Raw genomic sequence first — 23,274 nt, 5'->3', positions numbered from 1 at the left:
TTGTTGAAGGTTCGGCTGGAGAAGGTTTAATTTTCATTCGTGCACATTTAACAGCAAAGAACACTGTGCAAACGAGACTAATTATTAAAGTTATTTTCACCAACGTGAAGCAGAGCAAAATGTATTTATGATTTATTTATTATTTTATGAAGTCCAAGCCACATGAGATTATGAATAGATTATGAATCTTTTATTGTCTTCATAAGAAGCAAATATATATTTAATATAAAAATATTTAGCGAAATCTGGTTATCAGTCTGGAAAATGTTGGGTGATAAATCATTTTTCCTTACAGCGTTTTTGTTATACTGCCTCGCATATTATCTTGCCCTATTATAAGTAAAATTTGAAGTTATTTATTTATTTATTTATTGTTATTTATCAGAATTTATACTGTATATTAATCTTCCTCTGTTAAAGATGCAGCAAGATTTCTGTTTTTGTTTATTTATATTTTTATTATTTGTATTTTTGTAAAATGTTATTTTTTATAATATATATATATATATATGTATATAATTGAAAAAACAATAATAGCAATCATAACAAAGACCTCCCGTACTGAAATCTATAGGGCTGCTTCTTTATATCAAACATATATATTAGAAAACATGGATTTACATTATATCTTATTTGGACATATATGTTACACATATGGACATATTTGTGATGTATATACCAACTTATTTCGTTCTTTTAAACACTTCAAACTCCTCACTCTGAATAAAGATTGTCATTATTGCTGTTATTGGATAATATTTAAATATTCACCCTTGTTTAATACAGGTTTGTCTGTATTCGTTTTTTCCTAATCAGGGTCAGGTTATGTCTCGAGCCCACCTGTCCATCACAGAGCATCACCTACTCACCCATTCACTCACATCTGTGCACAAGCCAAATCACAACATGTGTGTTGGACTGTGGGTGAAAACCAGAGCATCTGGAGGAATCCCACACAGACCTGGGGAGAACACACCAAACTTGAACAAGCTTGCGGCCCCTGGAACCCAGGAAGTGTAACAGTGACACTACCTGCAGCTCACTGTGCTCCCCATATAAATATGTACTATACCACACATTTAACTACATATTTGAAGAACAAAAATCTATCCATGACATTCATATACATTTATTTATTTGTTTTTACTACATAATTGTACATTTATATATTTACCTACCAGTTAAACATACAGGTATGATCCGTATGCATATGTGCAGTGTATGAAATATACAAATATGTACAATAAATATGTACTATATATGCCCATTCCTTTATCATATATGTGTATATATGGACTTATAATCACATTTCCATGCACCAACATTTTCACTATGATTTAAACAGTGCTTAAAGATTTGAGGCCGTACTCCAATATCAAAGGCAACTCTCCGATGTATTTCTACACTCTTAGAGACCTCCTTTTTTATTGTGACTGATTTGGACTCATTCTCTCCTGAAGCCGATATTGCTGCGGTGGACTGGAGAGAGGGTCCACCTCACTTTTCTCTGTTTAAAATGTTAATGGAAACTCATCTCTGAAGCCTAACTGTATAAAAGCAGAAGGCAGGTTGAGGGTATGTAGTAAAATGAAGCGCTTGTGAAGTGAGGCAGGGGTAATATAGGAGCTGTCTGCTGTTCCAGGGGCTTTGCTTTTTTTGTGCCCTCTCTTGCCTTGGCGAGTCAGCGAGGCTTTGTCTGTTCTGTTACGAAAGTCTGATACGATCTGAGCCTCTGGACCTGGAGCATTTGAACATCTCCTCATTTGAAGTCTTCAGTAATTTTTTTTCTTTTTTTTTTTTGCCCACTCTGCTAACTCACTTTTTGTGTATTATCTGTAAGGAAGGGCCCTGCTGTCAGTCACGACAATTGAAAGTAGCTCTGCTTAAGATATGTTAGAAAGACATAGGGAATAAGACAAAAGTGAGGAAGGGAAAAAAATGAAAGAAAGACTGAACCCAGAATGTGTTGCTTCACTCGGCCTACAGTGCGCCTCTGTCTTTTAATTACCTTAATGACAAAAACAACCACAGAGAGCTGGTTCATTTCCCTCTGAATTGACCCAAGGCAAAGTGTGCCCTTCCTTTAACTGGCTCTTTCTCTCTGCCTTGTAATGCAATCCAGTTTCTGATAGCCTTCTGTTCTTCCTAAAAGAACACAGTTGTGGTTTTACTCAGATTTCTTTCATTTCACTAGTGCACTTCCTCTGAGAAACTTGCTGCCCTTACGCGAGCTCAGACTAACTGGGCCAAGAGACAGGTGTTCCAGCTGCTTTTGCATAACTTCAGCTATAATGTCTAACTCGGGTGAACAGTAGCAGAGCCACTTTCATGTGCTGAGCTAATTATTTAAATCAAGTTAAAGATTTATGAAAACATAGGGAATACAATTCCTATTTTCTGCTAAAACAGAGCATTTTCTGATCTGCCCATTTTTGTATTTAACAGTGTGTACAGTAATTGGCAAAGGCATTACATACTATATATTTATTTTTAGATACTTAGATATTTTTTTATAATTATTAGATCACACATTTGCCTAAGGAAAGTGGAACATCAAAAGAAAAGAAAATTTATAAAACAGGTTAAAAAATATTCAAAGACCTACAGTTAACTGGACTCCTAATAAACTTTCAAGACTAGATGGATCATGTATCTCCATTTTTTTTATACACTTTAAGTTTACTACATCAATTGAACACAAAATAGACCAATAGAAATGCTCCAGAATTACTTTTACATGGACCTCCATTGAAAATTAAGAAGTTTTTTCCATCTCTTATAAAGTTACAATTTTGGAGAAGCATGTATTCTTTTAGGGCGGCATGGTGGTGCAGCAGGTAGTGTCGCAGTCACACAGCTCCAGGGACCTGGAGGTTGTGGGTTCGATTCCTGCTCCGTGTGACTGTCTGTGAGGAGTTGGTGTGTTCTCCCTGTGTCTGCATGGGTTTCCTCACACGGTCCAAAAAAAAACCACACGTTGTTAGGTGAATTGGTGACTCAAAAGTGTCCTTAGGTGTGTGTGTTGCCCTGTGAAGGACTGGCACCCCCTCCAGGGTGTGTTCCTGCCTTGCACCCAGTGATTCAAGGTAGGCTCTGGACCCACCGTGACCCTGAACTGGATAAGCGCTTACAGATAATGAATGGATTGGGTGATGTATTCTTTGAACAGCAGTGATATAATGCACCATAACGTCTGCACAGGCCACATGTTAATTTTTCTATAAATATCAGCTAACAGTAATTGTGTTACTGTCCTTATTAATTTCACCATTTCCCTTTCATTTCATTGTCTAAAAATCTGCAAACCTGTCTTTTGATCAGGACCACATTATCAGAAAATTAATACTCAGAACTCATGTCTGAGAGAGGGGATAAAATCAAGCTATCAATTTGCTTGACAAAAAGAAGAAAATGTGAGAATCAAACAAAATAGATACTGTGTTCTCAGAACAATAGATGGACCACTAAAAGCCCCACGGCTCATCATCATCAGGATCACACAGTGCAGAACAATCCACCATAAGAAACAGAAAATGCAACCAACTTCTAAGATTAAATTTAGAGGTGTGGAAAACATTTTCTGCAGATTTGGTCTGGACATTAATACTGGACTAAATACTGAATAAAATAAATATATATTCAGTTTTTGAGGCTTCCTGGCTGTGAGTAACTTGTACCCGATAGCTGTTTTGACAGGGAATTAATTAGAAGTGTCAAACTTAATACACAATACTGCTACGCTCAGCTCTTGGGAGCCATGGCTTGGTGTGGTTTGTTATGTCCTTGTAGCCTTATTGTTGTCGTATAGTGAAGACCTACTGAGCGCCAGCTTAGTGATCCTTAAAGCAATTTGCATCTAACTGAAAGCATGAGGACACTTTATTCTGGGTTTTTTTGCACATAGGATTGTGACAATGATAAGAAGGAATCACAGAGGTCCCAATCTGAATACAGCAGGAAGATAACCAGCTTTAGCACTAGACTCAGGATTTACAAGGTATTTGACTCTAGCTCATTATCTGATAGGAAACGCCACAGGCCAGCTGCCTGCTTGTTGGGGCTGGGAGATGACTTCCCCAGCCTTTTATATGGTGTTTCATATCCTTCGCAATAAAAAGGGCCTAGTGGAGAAGGCTACCATACTGCAATAATGTGATAAAGTAATTTTAAATCTAGTTACTACGTCCAATATTTCTTATTTTGAGGCTTTTGAAAGAATATGACTCGGTTATTCAGCTGGTGTAGTGTAGTGGGTAACATCACTGCTTTCCACACAATGAACTGGGGTTTAATTCCCAGCTCAGGCAGAAATAACATTCAACACCAATAAGAGCATCACCAGTCAATACATTATACTAGTTATACAACATGATTCATAATGTGTGTCAGTCTGTATAAGTGCATTTGCATAAATCTGGAAATGTAATAATCATTCAAATTTTAACATTCATTCATTCATTAATTTGTCTGAAACTGCTTTTCGAGTTCAGGGTCGCGGTGGGTCTGGAGCCTACCCGGAATCACTGGGCGCAAGGCAGGAACACACCCTGGAGGGGGCGCCAGTCCTTCAGAGTGTGTAAATTAATTTTTTATTTTTTTTTTGTAATGTATAATTGTAATTTAAAATTCAAACATTTCCTCCTCTTTTGTCATTTAGTGGTAACTGATGCATAGTACTAAAATAACTGGGCGCAAAGCGGGAATACACCCTGGAGGGGGCGCCAGTCCTTCACAGGGCAACACAGACACACACACATTCACTCACACCTATGGACACTTTTGGGTTGCCAAGCCACCTGCAACGTGTGTTTTTGGACTGTGGGAGGAAACCGGAGCACCACCGTGCCGCCCTAAAAACAAAATGTGATTTTGATTTTGAAAATCATGAATGTATTGAATTACTACTTCATAATAAAAAAAAAGGGACAGTTGTAATTTGTAAAACTATGCAATAGCTACCATACAATGACAAAACAACAGGAGAATGTTTGAATTTTGAATGGCAATGACACAAAATCGGCTCATTCTCATTTAAAGGATCAAGCACTCAGAACTGTCCTCATGAACAGGGCTGTTTCGTCAGGAAGAGCAGCACTGTCTTGTTTGATCCTTGTGGTATTTTTGAACAAAGCATGTCAGACATTCCTTCAAGACCCTTTAACTGTGTTTACATGTGGAAATGAGGTATATTATATCCCTTTTAAAACAAGTAAAATTGCCGAGAAATAATTTGTCAAATCTTATAAAATTAGCAGGACACTTGGACCGTTGTTGTTGGTGAGGACCTTAAATCAGCATGGAGTTCTTCTCGTTTTCTCTCAGTTCTGTGACTGTATCCACTTTGTTATATGAGGAAGCCATCTGCTCTGAGAGCTATGATAGTAAAGAATAATACATGTGTGGTCAAAGAGGAAATTAGACGTAGCTACAGAATAATTCATACAAGGCTAAAGTGAGAATTCAGATATTCTGTTTGATGCACATTTGCAATTAGAGTGGAAGGTAGCTGAGTCTCAGAGACATCGAGGATCATATTCCTGCAGCGGGATTTTAAATCTTTTGGAAGAGAGATGAGGTGAAGCTGCCCTATAGGTTCATCACATTACCAGGAATTGAACTCTTTATGTGGAGTTGAATCCTAGTCTGCCATATGGAGCTTAGTGTTACCATCTATACCATCTCCAACTGGTACACTCCCAGAAAAACTGTCACAGTGGGGGTACCCTCAATGGTACATATTCATTACTTTCAGTGAGGGAACATTACCTTGCTGTCCAAAAAAATTATAAATCTCCAAAATAGTAACTTTATAGGATGAGGGGATTCCGGCTAGGCTCCGGACCCACCGCGACCCTGAATTGTGTTAGCGGTTACAGACAATGAATGAGAGAAAAGTGTAATATACTTTTAAAACCAATGTTTGTACCTTCAAAGGTACATTGACATTGTTTGTACCTGTAGTAAACAATAATGTACCTGTACAATACCTTTTTTCCTGAAAGTATATCATGTAAACTGTGAGATTTTGCTGTTGTTCTTCGTCTTTCAGCTGCTCCCACAAGGGCACACAATGGTGGATTACCCACCAACCTGGCCAATGGTCCACAGACTAAAATTGGCACAGGTTTTAGGCTGAATGCCCTTTCTGATGCAGCGCTCCCATTTCACCTGGACCTGGGACAGTCACTAGGAGTGTACAAGCACAACACCAGTAATTATGTAGTGGATGAGGGGAGAACACAACGAACCTCAGACAGTCAGTGACCGAGGAAGACCTCACGGCCCCGTACCTGAGCAGCGGTGACACCAGTCATGGTCCAACAGAGCCTCAAATGTAAACTATGAGTACCGTCTTTTTTATCAGTGTTTTTCTAAAGAAATAATCAGTTGGTCGAGGTTCTTCAAGAATATCTCTGTCGATATCTTTAATGTGCCCAGAAAAGGCTTATTAATGGAAGTTCCTGTCAGAATTTGTTTTGTTTTGCGTCACAAAATCACAGCTCCAATTAAAGGGTGCTCCATCACTCCAGTGAACGCAGTTCCACTGTTCCTCAGCCCAAAATTGGGGGCCTTTATAAATCTCTGTCCTGAACAAGGTGATCTTAGTCTCACTCTTGCTCCACACACAAAATCATATGGTCTGAGGGTAAAGTGAGTCATAATCTGAATCTGTTAAAATGTATTCTATTTAATGCATTACATCAACTGCAAGAGTTGCTTCTGATTGTAGTTGCTTGATTTATAGCATATTTGCGATCATTTCTTTGTTTTCTAACAGGTTCTTGGAGCTGTTTGTGTTTATTTTTATGTTTTTTTTGCAGTAGTCTTGCTTGTACATTCCTGGGCAGCATCATCTCTGAGTTTCCTCATTTCGTGATAGATAACTCACCTCTGGAGGCTCGGTAGTCTGCCAGCTGTCTGAACAAATGCTCTAGAGGCAGCACTCCACTCTACCTCCTCTTCCTCCTCCCCTTCTTCTCCTCCGTCTCAGAGACAGAGCTCAGGAAAGCTCTGTGCTTTTGTTCGCATTGATTAGATGGAGCTGCGTGAGTTCCTCCATCAGTCTCATTAATGGGCTCCATTAGCCTGGCTCCCCAGGCTCCAAGAGGGCGAGTTAGTCAGATGGTAAACACAGATGCGCTTGAAAAGGCAGGTGACAGTTCCTCCCTCTTAGGGAACATTCTAATAGCAGCCTCACCACATAGTCGTCCACTCGCTCATACCACACTGGAGACTTTAAGCTATCAGCAGATAGTGGAGATAGATACACTGCCACAAATCTCCAAGTTAGGGTTCTGGGATCTTAATCGATGTGATCAGAGGATTATAATCAAGATCTTACTCATCTACTGAGGTGATAAATCACATCGATTACTGGTTTGCATCATGTTTATGTGAGAATAAATCCATAGAATAGCCAAATTATAGGACTGTCATATATCTTGATTAGACCAATAGAGCAGAAAAACTGTACATTGCTCTGATTGTCAGATTTGATTTGTAGACTACTGAATGCCTCAATCTCTTATTATTTCAAAGAAATAAACAGAAAAAAAGAAAAAAACAGACTGAAATGTGGACAGCCTTTGTGAATACTCAAGGGTTCCATCCCATTCATATCATGTATGTAGCCTTTATTGTATTATATAGTTTCTCACTTCTATTTCATTTGGACTTGGTGGTTTCCCTTACCACTGAAATTAGTAAGCAGCTTTGTTACCTGCCTGTGAATTCAGATTTTTTTCCTGCACAAATGACCTGTCCACCCAACCACAATAGTTGTTTGTTGTGTCTATTTTCTATGAATGTTTCTGTTACTATTCATTATGAAAATGGCATACTTACAGTTAATTTTATTAAGTCAACCCAAGTAAAATGTAAAACCCCAACTCCAATGAAGATGGGACATTGGGTAAAATATAAATAAAAACAGTAGACGATGATTTGCAAAACCTTTTCAATCTATATTCAATTGAATACACTACAAAGACAAGATATTTAATGTTAAAACGGATAAACTTCATTGTTTTTTTGCCTGTAACATGTTCCAAAAAAGTTGGGAAAGGGGCATGTGGGGGCTCACAGTGAACATACTGTATATTAACTAGGTAAACAATAACTAATAAAGAAGAAGCAAATTGTCCCCAATGTACAAATGACAGTTGTACAGGGTATGACCTTATAGTTGTTTATTTACTATTGCTATTTCAGCCATGAAATCATGGTGATTTCAATAAAATCAGCCAAATGTTTATCTGTTTCTGTGTTGGTAACACTGTGTACCACCCATTTAGTCTAAGCTGTTCCACCCCAAACTACAAGCCAAATATAATTTTTTATAAGTGTATCTAGTCAAAAGATTACGGCTATATTCCAAATATATTTCTTAATAGTATAAGCCAAGTATTTTTTCATTCAATCATTATCTGTAAGCGCTTATCCATTTCAGGGTCGTGGTGGGTCCGGAGACTACTAGGAATCACTGGGCGCAAGGCGGGAACACACCTTGGAGGGGGCGCCAGTCTTTCACAGGGCGACACACACTCACACATTCACTCACACACATGGACATTTTTGAGTCGCCAATCCACCCAGCAAGGTTTGTTTTTGGACTGTTTGAGGAAACCGGAGCACCCGGAGGAAACCCATGCAGACACGGGGAGAACACACCAAACTCCTCACAGACAGTCCCCCTGAGGAAACCCACGCAGACACGGGGAGAACACACCAAACTCCTCACAGACAGTCACCTGGAGGAAACCCACACAGACACGGAGAGAACACACCAAACTCCTCACAGACAATCACCTGGAGGAAACCCACACAGACACGGGGAGAACACACCAAACTCCTCACAGACAGTCACCTGGAGGAAACCCACACAGACACGGGGAGAACACACCAAACTCCTCACAGACAGTCACCTGGAGGAAACCCACACAGACACGGGGAGAACACACCAAACTCCTCACAGACAGTCCCCCGGAGGAAACCCACACAGACACAGGGAGAACACACCACACTCCTCGCAGACAGTCCCCCGGAGGAAACCCACGCAGACACGGGGAGAACACACCAAACTCCTCACAGACAGTCCCCCGGAGGAAACCCACACAGACACAGGGAGAACACACCACACTCCTCACAGACAGTCCCCCGGAGGAAACCCACGCAGACACGGGGAGAACACACCAAACTCCTCACAGACAGTCACCTGGAGGAAACCCACACAGACACGGGGAGAACACACCAAACTCCTCACAGACAGTCACCCGGAGTGGGACTTGAACCCACAATCTCCAGGTCCCTGGAGTTGTGTGACTAGAACACTACCTGCCGCACCTCTGTGCCACCATAAGCCAAGTATACTTAGATATAATTTTGTTTAGCATATCACTGATTAGTACAAAACAAGCAAACTGAAAATATGTTCACCTAGTTTTAGTTTAAAAGAAGTGTAGTAATAGCACATACATTTCTTTTTGTAAAGACAGACACAATTCATGTTGATTCAACACTCCTGCACTTGTAGTTTTCTTATAGTGAACAGCATTGACTTAGTAACAGGTGTAAATCCTGCTTCATTCAAGGAATTCTGGCTTTTCTGGTCCAGTTTTTATGTCCATTGAAGTGATGGCAATTGATTTAGTCTGTTCAATGAGTCAATTCAGCATTTTCTCAATTCTCAAGTCTTAAAATTGAGATGTAAAGCCCTGTCACAAATGTCTTTTTTTGATGCAGGAACCTAACAATAACAAACAGGAAAGTGTTAAGTGTAAACACAAGACTGAGTTGAAATGCCAGTATGATTGATGATTCTTGTCGCTTCAGTATAACAGCTTGAGTGAAGCAGCAATAACTTTCCCTAGAGCGTGGGAGGCTGTTACATGACCAACAAAGTTTCCGCATTCGAAATACAAGCCTATCGATTCTTAGCCACTTTTGTTATCAGTTTCACACTTTACTTTGTTTTTCAGTTGTTTCCAAAGTAAAAATGCATCCAGTCTATTTATGTGTAGGTTGTAAAACGAACCATTTTTCAGACAGTCATTTTGGACAGTGACAGCTAATAACTGGCCACACACTAATAGGCAAACCGTGTAGAGTTTAAAACATTGGAGTCAGCTCTTGATAATGAACCTAACACTAATCTGACTTTCACAAAATATGTCTGTGACTACTTGTGTGTAAACTTCAAGTCTGCTTTTTCCACTTGCACCAAGTGACATACTAATGGTTTCTAATTAGAAACACTTCCTAACTAAAACCTTCATGCTGTATTGTGCAGTCCAGGTACATAACCAAAACAGTATGACAGGGTTCTAACTTGTATTCCTTCTGCAGTTGCCCAGTAGAGTCATGACGGCTAGGATAGTGACAGGCACAGGAAGTTAGTTTGTACTGCCACACACAAGTAATGTTGCCCACTAATAGAAAACCTCTACGGAAAATGGATAAGGAATACCCTCTAACTCAATTTGTCATTATCAACTGTCCTCATTAATGCAGGCCTGTAGTTTTGTTTTTCTTCTTCTTTTTTTTAGGCTAGAGAGGACCCATTATCACCTGCCTGTGCTCTGAGTGTGTGGCAGAGTGTTTGGCCAGAGCTCAGTGTGTTGCTCTATCAGTGTTTCACAGAGGTACTGAAGCAGAGCTCCAGACCCGGATATTACATTCACCTCCAACCCAACAGGGACCCCGGCTAATCACCTCCTCATTATTCCAGCAGATAGAGAGAGAGAGAGAGAGAGAGAGATTGTATGTTGGTGTGTGTATTTGTTTTCAACGAACATTGTGTGCAGGCTCAAGACAGACAGAGACTAAACGCTTGGGTAGAGATTAGCTTAGTCTGGTGAGGACTATGAATCCGACAACATTAATCTCATTTCCCATTTGCCATGTTGTCATGCCCCAGTACATTTAACAAGGACGATAATGAAAAGAGTGGCATCGGACTCATTAATTAAATTAGCTCCGTTATCCTCACATCTTGCCAAGTCCACTCATCACGGCTCTGATTAGCTTCAACTTCCTGGATTTCGCTCAGGCCGACGCGACACATGGAGCGTTTTATTTCAGATTGCCTGGCCTTTCGCTGAGCTCTCTTTCGACACCCTCTAATTCAGTTTTGCCCCGGGGCTCCAGGAGGTCCTTCCTTCTCTTAGTGGGGAGGGAGCGGAGAAAATTTCATCCTGTCGGCCAGCGAGAGTCATTGGAGAGCAGGACGTTTACTTTTGATGGGCTTCACCTGCTCAGCTGTGGAGAATTAAAGAGTGCAAGGCCGTTAGCCGGCCAAGCGCAATTTCGCCTTTTGGATAATTCAGCGGAAATCCATTTACCTGTTTAAAAGGAACTAGGGGAATTTAATTCCTCCACTTCTCGAGTATATGTCTTTTTAACTGCGCCCAGGCTTGGCTCACAGCCTCTTAGGGCCAGGCCTTGCTAAATCTAAAAGCTAATGGTGTTGCTGAAGATTTCTGTCTTTTATACCAAACTCTACCAGGAGAGCCATAGATGGACGCTGATATATTTAAGCTCACTTCTATCTGGGTGTGATGCTTCATGTTCAGACCTTTCATTTACTCTCCCTAAAGGTCAACTTTGTCCAGGAGCAGATCCTACACTTCTCTTCTATCAGATAGTTGGCAGTGGGGTTTAGAGACAGAGAGAGAGAGAGAGAGAGAAAGAGAGAGAGAGAAAGAAAAGAGACTCCCTTCTGTTCTTTACCTGCACTGTTCTACTCCTCTCTTGGGCATGTCACTAAAAGAGGTTTAGATCCGGATATTTGATTCATTTCATTCTCTCTCTCTCTCTCTCTCTCTCTCTCTCTCTCTCTCTCTCTCTCTTTCTCTCTACTAATGCCACTCGTGATTCTGTCGTTTTAAAAAGCTCCTCTCTGTTCTGGAAGGAGTCAGAAGTTTCTTTTTGTTGCTTGCCGAGCATGCTAAAAGATCTCTGGCAAATATTGATATTTTGTATTTCTACTGAAGACCAAAGCCCTCATGCTTTTCATGTCAGTACGAACAGGGTGCTTAACCATGTTGGCATAAGGAAGAACAACCGTGAGCCAGGCTGCTCTTTGAGGCTCATTGATTTTAAATGCGCAGCTTGACATTTGATGTCTCTGGTACTGTTCTCCTGCCTGCCATCACACCTGCGTGCATGCTGGCGCTGGTGGGGATCTGAGGACTGCAGTCCTGGGGTTTGTGTGGATCAACTACTCATGAGAATAATCCTGGAGGTATTATCTCCAAGCTTTTTAACAGCAGGAGTGGCTGTAATGTATTCTTGATGCAGCCACAGGCTGGCGTTTGTTGATGTCGTTCCAGCTGTGGTGCTGTAGGCCGGACGAGTGAGCCTGTCTCATCCAATCTCAGACTAGTCGGGTGGGGGGCGCTCAGTCCACAAACCCATGGGGGAATCCGAAATACATACTGATGTTTAATGCCCATAATAGCCGTGAATATAGCTTCCTGGCACGGTGTGTGAAAAGGACATTTTAGTGCAATTGTCCACCTTGCACAGGGTCAGGTAGAAGCTCAAATACTACTAGCCACTAATCACAGAATTTTTCCCCCTGCCAATTTTTGTGACTACACATTCAGACTTCCTTTCAGTCCTGGTCACCCACTGTGAGCCACTTTAATCAAGGTGATTACAGATAGGTTTGTGCACTGGAGTAATCTTGCCAATTGCTTTGAGCAATTATTTCCATACAAGACCAGGCTCCCATCTACTTGAATGTGCAAAGATAAACCCAAGGAGTGCTGTAGTCCTACACATCCACACGATTCCACAACGTGTGCCAAGTGAGGCTTTTTTATGACAGCATGGCTGTTTTTTTATTTTTTTTCCAAACTGTACAGTTAGACTAGTCTATTCCTAGAAACTGGACAAACACATTTTCTAAGCCCTCTTGTCCTCCTCCAGAGTGCACTCTTTGTTGATGTCAGAGGGCTGAAGATAAGAGCCATGATTGCTAGGTTAAAAACTGTGCATTTGAAACAGACGGGTGGCCATTGCTTATTGAATTACCCAGAGAGCAATGAAAGTTTGGCCCAAATGTTGCCCACATCTGCAGCTCTCTTATGACCCACATTTGACCTGGAGTGATGTTGTTGACTCAGGATAAGTTTGGCAGCCTCAACTCAGCCACGAGTCCAACTTATATGGGCCTGGTGTCAGGTGTGTTGTGGACTAAACTGGGCCAAGTTGACATCTGGACCATGTCTGGCCCACAGAACATGTACCAGAACCCAAGTCAAGCCCAAGCACTTGATCCGTTCCATGACCCGGTTCGTAAGTGGAAAAGTTTGTTTCTTGAGTCAATTTTCCCCATTTAAAATAATTGAAAAGCAATTAATGCGTTCCAGCCTTCCCCCCCACCCCCCCCGAAAATCACCCTTTTTGCACTGATATATGTTTACAACACTCTCAAATTAGTAAAAAAATACATGTAGCGTTACTAAAAATAAAAAAGAAATACAGTGGTAACAGTAATAAAAAATAAATAAAAAAGTTTTAAGTGGTTACACATCGCTACCTTGGAGACGTGACGACTGGCTGGAGGAGTAACACAGGCACTGGCTGTATGACGGGAGGTGGGGGTGGGTGAATATGGGGAGACGAAGCGTAGATACGGCTTAACTTAGCACGAATTTTGATAATGCTAAATTGCTAAAGCTACAATTTGCTAATCTTAAAAGCTCACTCAAGTCTGGGCGCGCTGGGAGACTCGCAATATTGGGATCAGTGGCCATTTCCAGCCGCCGGCTCGGCGGAGGCTCAGGTTCGTTTCTAGAGTCGTGGTTCGTTGGTGGAGTCAAAACATATTCGTATCTTGGAAAGTTCGTTAGTATAGGCGTTAGTTAGTAGGGGTTCCACTGTATGTGCAAATGGTTGGAATATTTTGGATTTTTTCAAGTGTGTTTATTTGTTGCATGATTTTGGGCCTGGCTCTGGTTAATATCTTACCGCCCAGATAGCAATGTCTGTATTGACCCTTATACAGACCAGATATCTGGTGTGTAATGGTGTATAAGTCTGGCCCACGCATGCTGTAACCCAGATCAATGCCTGCTCATGACGTTTGGTGCACATCCAGCTCAGGTGCTGTATCTTTTGTCGCAAACCTACAGCTTCTGTAACTGAGCTGTAAGTGCCATATGTGAGACAGACTGGGTGTTTTCATATGAATCCAGATATATTTTTATACCAGAGTATGACATTAGTGCAAAGTAAACACCAGCTTTGAAATTTCCAATGATTGCTTTGTAGTTAAGTAGTGATCACAGACCTTAACTCAGACACTCTTGAGTTCATTCTACATACGAGTTTTTGCTTAGTGACCTAGCTATGTTAATGATGTTAATGCAGGTTTATTTCTAGTTGATGTAGCTGGTGCTACAGCCGAAGATACTTAAGTCTCTAATGTTTGGTGGAAAAAATCTTGTTTTCCACTCATTATCAAGGGAAGCAGACGTTTCAATTAAGAACTCACTTAATGTGCTCTGCTAGGAGAATATTGCCAACTTGCCCTGGACATGTTTTTCTCTCGTTGTTCATATATTAACTGAAGTAAACCTGTTGATTATTGTTGATGATGACATTTTAAAGCTGGATTTCCTTTACTGGCGTTTGGTATGATCTTACTCCTTCAGTTTCACACTTGTAGATTGTATTTCCTGCCTTATTTGTCTGCTTTCTGTGAACTTCTGAGGCATGCTGTTTACAAATTTGGTAGTTTACTGCAATTAAATGCTGCTTTGCGCAAAGCTGTGTAAATCGCAGCCTAAGGCCCGCTCTGTTGGACTGGTGAAAAACATACACTTTTGGAGTGTGTTTATATGTTCATCTATGAGAATGAATCTGGCTGCTGTGTTGTAGGTGTGTGTGTGTGTGATTGTGTGTGTGTGTGTGTGTGTGTGTGTGTGTGTGTGTGTGTGTGTGTGTGTGTGTGTGTGAATTCATAAGGGATTCATCTCACGTGCTGGGGGATGAGAGTGGTCTCTGTGGGTGGACAGAGGGCTGCAGGAGTTGGAGCAGAGCCAGTATTCAATTCTCTCTCTCTCTCTCTCTCTCTCTCTCTCTCTCTCTCTCTCTCTCTCTCTCATTCACTCACAAATACAGAGGAGAGAAGCTGAAAGAAGCAGCTCATATCTAACAGCGCCAATAAGGGCAGGCATTTCCAAACACATGTTGCTCACCATTCTCAGCTTTAATAGTTACATCAAACAGACAGATAGACACAAGTTTTACACATTTATGAACATATTAATTAGAAAATGCCTTTCATAACAAAACTTCTTACGGTGTACATTTACAGAAGACAAAAAAAAAGTATTTTTAATTGAAGTGCTCATATCCTCCAGAATATTTCATATGAAGCAATATTCAAAAATCACAGGCCATACTTCTCCTGGAATATTTAATTTATTTAATTTATTTCGTTCCTCTAAAAACAGTAGTTGATTAGTTTGATTGGTTGGAATTGTGTATTTGTTGTCAGTGTTTTAATGCCATGAATAAGCAAAGAGGGAATTTCCACACTGGATAATAAGCATGTTCTATTCTGAATTATTTTAAATAATAATCTAATGTGCCTAAACAAACAAACAAACAAACCCCAACAAAACAGACATGTTTAACAGATAATTACAGCTAAATTAAACTAAATATTTATAATTTCACAGCAAACTCTGCCCAGCCTTTGCCATTAATACAGATTAAAACGATACAAATTCTTTCTGTTCTTTTTCTTTTCAAAATAACCTCCGAAGTTCATTAATAGAAGGTTTCACTTTCTGCTTCTTAATATCCAGATTATTCCAAATACATTCAGTGATATTGAGGTGTGGGCTCCTGGGAGTCTCCGTCTTGTTTTTCTTAGAACAAAAGCAGTTTATTTGTTTAAATTTCAGATGCTTAGCTTTTTTGAAAGGTACACATCATGCTAGTTGTCATCTCATAGTAGAAGATTGGACAGAACCTCCTGTGTTCATTCCCCTTCCCACCTTACCCCAATGCTGAACCAAAAGGAGAGGTTGATATTCTTCTATCACTCAAAGATGAAAGATTGAGGTCTCCAGGTTTTGATGTATATTTCTATGTGTTATATATATATATATATATATATATATATATATATATATATATATATATATATATATATATATATATATATATATATATATATATATATATATATATATATTTCTATGGCCCATATGTGAACTCGAGATTTTCAACTTTTTTCCCCCAATTATTCCTTTGACTTTCTCTTTCCTAATGCTGAAGCATTATATCTCATCTCTTCAAATATGATTGCAGATTTTGCTTATTAGCTGTTTTCACTGTCACAGAAACCAGTGCATGTTCCAGCATCTGCCATTCTGGAAGAGCGTAGGCTGCAGCAAGTCCCTGTTAATACCCAAAAGAAGACGGCAAGAGTCACCAAGATAATTGCAGGCTGCTATTAGCTATGTTACGTAGCACAGTATCATTCAGCTTGAAGTCACCATGGCCCCGGCCAGAGTTTGACTCATTATAATGCCTTAAGGCCGTGGCTAGGAATCAAACAAAACCTAAATATAACTAAACAGAAATGCAATGTGTTATATATTACAGAGATTCCCCATTGTCAGCTCATTGTCAGCTCTTTTTCAGCAAACAATTTCAGAGGTGACAGTTTATTGATTAATTCATCTCATGTATTCACTTGAGAAGGGACATCAGGATTTTAATCACTATGGACATGATACAAGAAGAGAGAGAGGACATGGGGACTGTCATGCAAAGGGATTTGTTGCAACAGCAGGATCACAGTCGTGTGTACATACAGAAGCCCACCCAATTCATAATGTATCAGAAATCATGGGAATTGACTCTTATTATTTGACACAGCTGGTGCAGACCTGTGACGGCCTGTCAGGATTCTGACACATACCCTGTGTCTGTTATTAATATCTGAATCTAAATCTCTTTTCTCTCTTTGCTCCCCACCCTTCTCTCTCTCTCTCATCTGTTTTTCCCAATCTCTCACTTTCTCTCTCTCTCTCTCTCTCTCTCTCTCTCTCTCTCTCTCTCTCTCTCTCTCTCTCTCTCTCTCACTCACTCTCTGTCCGTTCCCTCCCCTCGCTCGTTTCTCTTACTGTCTGTCGGTGTCTGTCTCTCCACCTTCCCCCCTCTCTGTCTTCAGGTCTTGCTGACACTCATCACATTTGTAAATACTAATTTAATTGATACTCGGGTTGTTTCAGAATTAATGACTTGGTGTCTGTGTGCTGATGTGTGGAGGAAAGAAGGGGTTCTGCTTAAATTGCATTCCGGCCATCGTTGCATCTCTCTCCGGAAATTATATTAGCCCGACCAATCTCATTAAAATCTGCCATTTCCTAATTAACCCTTGATTCATGTTTGCCTGAATGCCTGTGTTTCACTATTGACAGAAAACAAAAATACTGTCCTCAACATTTGATCTTCAGCTTTGTTTTGGTTTCATAATAATGCACATGTGGCACATTCGTACAGTAGATCTGATTTTTATTGGAGCTTGTGCAAAACGTTACTCTGGTTGGGCTTATCTTAACTGTGGGATCACTGGAAAATGAAGCAATTATAGCGAGAAAGGCTGCGTTTAACACAGGAAGAAAATGAGTCGCAACGTATTCATCTGTGGCTGCCAGAAAGCCCCGAGTCCGGCTATTACTCCGGCTCTGTGCGGCTCACTGATATGATCAAAGACGGGACAGAGACGTCAGACCAGGGACTACTTTGAACTGGGAATGGTTTGTCGCGTCATTATCATCCACATTGCTGGCACTCGTTAGCTGCATTAAGCCGCCTTTGCTGCTTCTGCTGCGGACATTCTCACTTTCTGCCGCAAGCTTTCTTCGACATTCTCTTCAGCGAGACAGTGGCTTTTCCGGGCCCTCATTTTTTCATTTAGTTAATTCTGAGAATATGCTTTTGCTGCTATTCACGCTTAACATTAAATATTGTTTGAGCCCTTTGTTGCATGGACATTAGGCCGGGCCAATTTGTCACGAACCCCCTGCAGACGTCTGAAAAGCTCTCTGCGTATTTCAGAGGTAATTTTATAGGACAAGGTAAAGAATAAAAGAGTAATGGCTACATGATTAAGAGTGGCAAGGCTGTGTGGCTCTCTTGTCCTTCTGCTCTCTTGTTCACTGCTCTGACCGCTCCCTATTGCACACAGCTACAGCAGTATGGACAGCGGGAGCTTCAACTGGAAGAGCACATTATACTCCGAGTGAATGAAAGGGCAGCCACTGAGAAGATTAGCAAAATAACTGCTCTGAGTGCTCCAGGGGCATGGTGCTTTTGCACCCGGCAGCTCAGCAGCAGTAAATACTGTATGTGGACAACAAGCACAAGCCCCTATGGCGAGGGAACATTGATTGCATGTGGCAGGAGGCATGCATTCGTAAGAATCTAGGAAGGTTATATACACGAAAAAAGAATGGCTCGCTTACATGTCCCCTTCAAGGCATATGTGCCATAAACATGCAGCACTCGGGATGCTGTAACACTTCTGTTTATGCTGAATTTCTACCTGGAATAAGAGTGCTCTTATCTGCTAAACTGCTGCTCTGTGATGGTCCTAGTTTTCAGGCAGTCTTTTAAAAAACATAAATATTTTTTTTTGCTGGGGGTTTATAGCATATCAGTTCTCACACTGACACAGTGGAGTGAGTGATGCCTAACATATGTTTTTTTTCTTTCTTTCTTTCTTTCGTGAATATATTTACTGTTAAAAACAATTCTATATACATTTTACAGGAGAGGGTCATTTCATTGCATTAGCATAACAATTTGTGTATCTGCTGTGTCTACCAGCCCACAAAGTGGTGGGTGTGTCCAGCAACACGAGAGTGGGCAGTGCCCCCCAAGTAGGCGTTGTTCACAAAATGATCACCATCTTGAACAGACATTTTATCTCTGGTCAAAACCACATTTTTTAATAAATAAAAAAAAGCCTGAAATTACAGACCTACAGCTATGTTTATTTTGTTTATGTTAAAAATGAGCTCTACTTAAATATTCAGATGAAATATTATTTACACTTTCACTTGTAATAAACAACAAAACACACTGTATACTTGAACTCTAAACAAGCCTGGGCACAGTACTGGTTCTTCATTTTGAGAAAGGAACAAATCTTCTGTAGGAACCAAAGTGTGTGGAGTGGTTCCAAGGGACTGTGAAGACCTCCCTTCTGATTGGTAGCCACCACCGCATGCCACTACTCATTAGCATAGAGTTGAGTTGAGCGGAGCTGAACTTCATCTCGTCACTTCGCATCGCTCAACGTCGCCCAGTGTTGCTGGCTCTCATTGAAAATGAATGACTTCCAATCACTGTGTTTCTTTCGTGTGCACACACAGTTAGTCCTTTGCTCTTGCACTGAGCTGAGGTTGCTTATTCTCGTTTAAAGAAACAGGCACTGACACTAGTTGTTCTCAACAGGACTGTTTAGACAGGGGGAACAATGCTGTGTTGTTTGATTCTTGTGGTATTTTGACCAAAGCATGTTACAGACTTTCATTAAGACACCAGTGAACTGATCTAACTCGTAGGAAAGGAGTATAATATTCATTCATTCATCCATTATCTGTAAGCCCTTATCCAGTTCAGGGTCGTGGTGGGTCCAGACCCTACCTGGAATCATTGGGCGCAGGGCAGGAATAGACCCTGGAGGGGGCGCCAGTCCTTCACAGGGCAACACACACACACACACACACACACACACACACACACAAACACACACATTCACACCTACAGACACTTTTCAGTCGCCAATCCACCTACCAACGTGTGTTTTTGGACTGTGGGAGGAAACCGGAGCACCTGGAGGAAACCCACGTGGACACAGGGAGAACAGACCAACTCCTCACAGACAGTCACCCGGAGTGGGACTCGAACTCACAACCTGAAGGCCCCTGGAGCTGTGTGACTGAGACACTACCTGCTGCGCAACCATGGCGCCCGGAGTATAATATCATTTACTGTTGGTCCGTCCTGAAATTTTCACACAAACATAAAGATCAGCTTGTCTTCAAAAAGAAACCTACAGGAGGTCCACTTTGTTGAAAAATGAAGATGCATGTTTTACTTTGGACAGGGAATATATGACACACCAATTCTTTATGTAATGATAAAAGTTTCACTGGCAATGCCACAATGAACAACATTGTAAAACTGACCCTGCACTCCCTGCCTTCCCTTTGCTTCTATCACTTGTGTGTAATGTGTGTAGCATTGTCTGTAACGGGGATGGCCTTCTGCATTTTGTAGAGTTGGACATGACTAAACTAGGGAAAAAAGTATAGCACTAAATCTAGTGTAAATACAGAAGTTATCAATAAATCAAATAGTTATTCTGGAATATCCCTGACACAATGTGGTTGTCATAACCGTGGAGGAGCTGAGTCATCATTAAAGATGCTAACTGTCAGAACAAACCTTTAGAAAAAACAAGCTGAAATAAACATATTCCTGTTGAGTTTTTGACATTTTTATTATAATCGTAAAGTGACTGTTTGAGATTATATAATAGATGCCGTAATTCAAAAATCTAAAAAACACCTGACAGGACTAAAATGAGTTTGATCATTTGTCAAGACGTCTAGCTGTGCTTTGCCTTCACAGAAGTATTGTTGTTTTTTAATATATTTAATATATGTTGGTCTGGTGCATCCCGCTCCGTGTGACTGTCTGTGAGGAGTTTGATGTGTTCTCCCTGTGTCCGCGTGGGTTTCCTCCGGGTGCTCCGGTTTCCTCCCACAGTCCAAAAAAAAACACACGTTGGTAGGTAGATTGGCGACTCAAAAGTGTCCGTAGGTGTGAGTGTGTGTGTGTGTGTGTGTGTCTGTGTTGCCCTGTGAAGGACTGGCTCCCCCTCCAGGGTGTATTCCCACCTTGCGCCCAATGATTCCAGGTAGGTTCTGGACCCACGGCGACCCTGAACTGGATAAGCGCTTACAGATAATGAATGAATGAATGAATGGTCTGGTGCAAGGTCTAGTGTGATGGCCACACAGCTCCAGAGTCCAGGGGTTGTTAGTTCAGTCCCCAACTCATGTAACTGTCTTTGTGAAGGTTGGTGTTTTCTTCATGTGTTTGTGTGTTTTTGGCGGGTGCTCTGATTTCCTCCAACAACCCAAAAATGTCGGTTGGTGGATTGGCTGATTGAAACTGTGTTTGAGTGTGAGTGTATGAGGGACTGGTTGAGTGTGTGCTGTCCTTTGATGGACTTATGCTTTGTTCAGTGTTTGTCCTTGTATTGCACCCAATTTTTCTCAGAATCCACTGTGACCCATATAAGGATGTAGTGGTTACAAAAGGTGAGTGAATACCGCTCATAGTGTCTGTAACCGATTATCCAATTCAGGGTTGCGGTGGGTCCGGAGCCTACCCAGAATCATTGGGCACAAGAGTCAATACAAAAAAAATCACAACAGTTTCTGTAACCAGTACTGAACCCAAAAATTTACAATTGATAATTTCTGTAATGATATAATGAGCTTCTTGGAGTGGGATACTATTAAGGAAAGGGGGTCATTATATATAGTACCTGAATCATGCTTTTTTGATGATCAGCCTGATACCCATCCACAATGATACATCTCCCTCTCACAGATCATTGGAGAATTTTCAGTAAACCTTTTACAGTTCTGAGATTTACCTGATGATTATAAGCTGAGAGATATTTACCACACTGACAGGATACAGCTGCGCAGCTGGCACACAGCCAATCTGGATCCATTAGTGCTGAATCAGTTAAGAGGCGTTTTGTCAGTTTGCGGAGTGTGGTGATCCTGTTACAAAACGTTCATTCATAACTCCTCACTGAAACCATGCTGTGTTTTGTGCCTCTCTCCCAGGGTGAAGCTGAAAGATGGAGTGGCCTTTTTGGGTGCAAGGGCCAGCAATCCGCCCCAGTGGACAGTCAGTCAGGACGTAAGGAGCGAAGGCCACAGAGTGGTCACCCTGCACTGCCGGAGAAAGGACGCCAGCTTCGGTCAGAGGTCAGCGTGCTCCTTTGATGTTCTTCACTGACCGTTTTTAATGTTAAACTTCTGAATACATTCGCTTGTGAAAGCCCTGTTGAACAGGGCGAGTTATCAGGCAAAAAGGCCATCAGAGAGTGGCTGCTTCAGAGACAAACTCTCTAACGCGAAAAGTTTAAAGCTTAGCCGTTTGGCCTCTGGCAAAAATAGAGAAGCTATTGTTATTCTGGCCAGGAGTCTGACCCCTGGTGTTTTGAAAGTTATGAATTCAAAGTTATGCCCAAGGCTCTGGAGGGACCAAACCTATTTATCCTTATGAAAAGGATCTATAACTGTACACAGGAATTACAGCAGGACTCCTATAGAAATCATAAAGCCTATTTGAACTTTATGCACTTCAAATCTGGATAATGTTCAGATAAGTTTTATCCACATTCCTTTTACGTTAGGCCAGAGGAATCAGTCTTGGATACACAGATAGGAATCCATTTCATGATTCTTTTTCCAAGAGATTCACCTAAGGTATCTCCTAAGATTGTGACTTTGAAAAAGTTGATCCGTGGAGTCATGTGTTTTGATATTTAATGATGTAATGAAAAGTCCTTTTTTTTTTACCATGCTGATAACGTAAAAGGTGTCAGGATATATATATATATCAGTGGCGGATGCTGGTCTTTCAAGGAGGGGAAGCTCAATTTCGGTCTACATCATAAAATGTGTCGGTTTATTTATATGTAAATTCTACCCTCCGTTCCTTTTCAAGAAAATGATCTGTGACCCTGTCAAGGCGTCAACAAGGCGTCTTTCCAGGGACTTGACTAGTGTCCTCTCAATGGCCAGCAGAGCTAGGCTGCTTAAACGGCCTTGCCCCATGTGAAGTGTGTCTGCTTGTGCTCCCACGGATCTTTACACCAAAGGATCGCTGATTCGCTCATTTCGCTGTCAATCAAAAAGGGATTCAGCCTCAGACAGATCATCCAATCATCATGCAGAAGCTGAGCGTCCGGGCCAGCCGAGGCCAGCCCACTGTCCCATAGACCCCCAGAGACGCTGAGCGTCCGATGGGCGGGACAAAGCCCAGCATTTATCCAATGGCTCGTTTCGCTGCACTTCACTGCTTCGCTATTGAACTCTGTGGACGCTCAGCATCCACACTGTATAAAGCACTGTGAAGCTGCGGGAATGATTGAGAGGAAAGCCGTGTCTTTACCACTGATAAGAAGCTGGTTCTGAACAAAAGTTA

The 23,274-nt window shown here is 41.2% G+C and overlaps 1 protein-coding gene across 1 annotated transcript in view; it reads left to right on the top strand.

Moving 5' to 3' along the window:
• Positions 1–23,274, top strand: part of si:dkey-112m2.1 (transmembrane protein 132C) — a 191,140-nt gene that overhangs the window by 84,365 nt on the left and 83,501 nt on the right. Inside the window, exon 3 of the mRNA XM_066646040.1 lies at positions 21,906–22,049. Coding sequence (XP_066502137.1) covers positions 21,906–22,049 — 144 coding nt within the window. The remainder of the gene's footprint in view (positions 1–21,905; positions 22,050–23,274) is intronic.

The sequence above is a fragment of the Hoplias malabaricus genome, chromosome 15 (genome assembly GCF_029633855.1).
Source record: "Hoplias malabaricus isolate fHopMal1 chromosome 15, fHopMal1.hap1, whole genome shotgun sequence".
Classification (NCBI taxonomy): domain Eukaryota; kingdom Metazoa; phylum Chordata; class Actinopteri; order Characiformes; family Erythrinidae; genus Hoplias; species Hoplias malabaricus.
The sequence above is the reverse complement of the archived record's forward strand: the minus strand, read 5'-3'. Positions and strand labels throughout refer to the sequence as shown.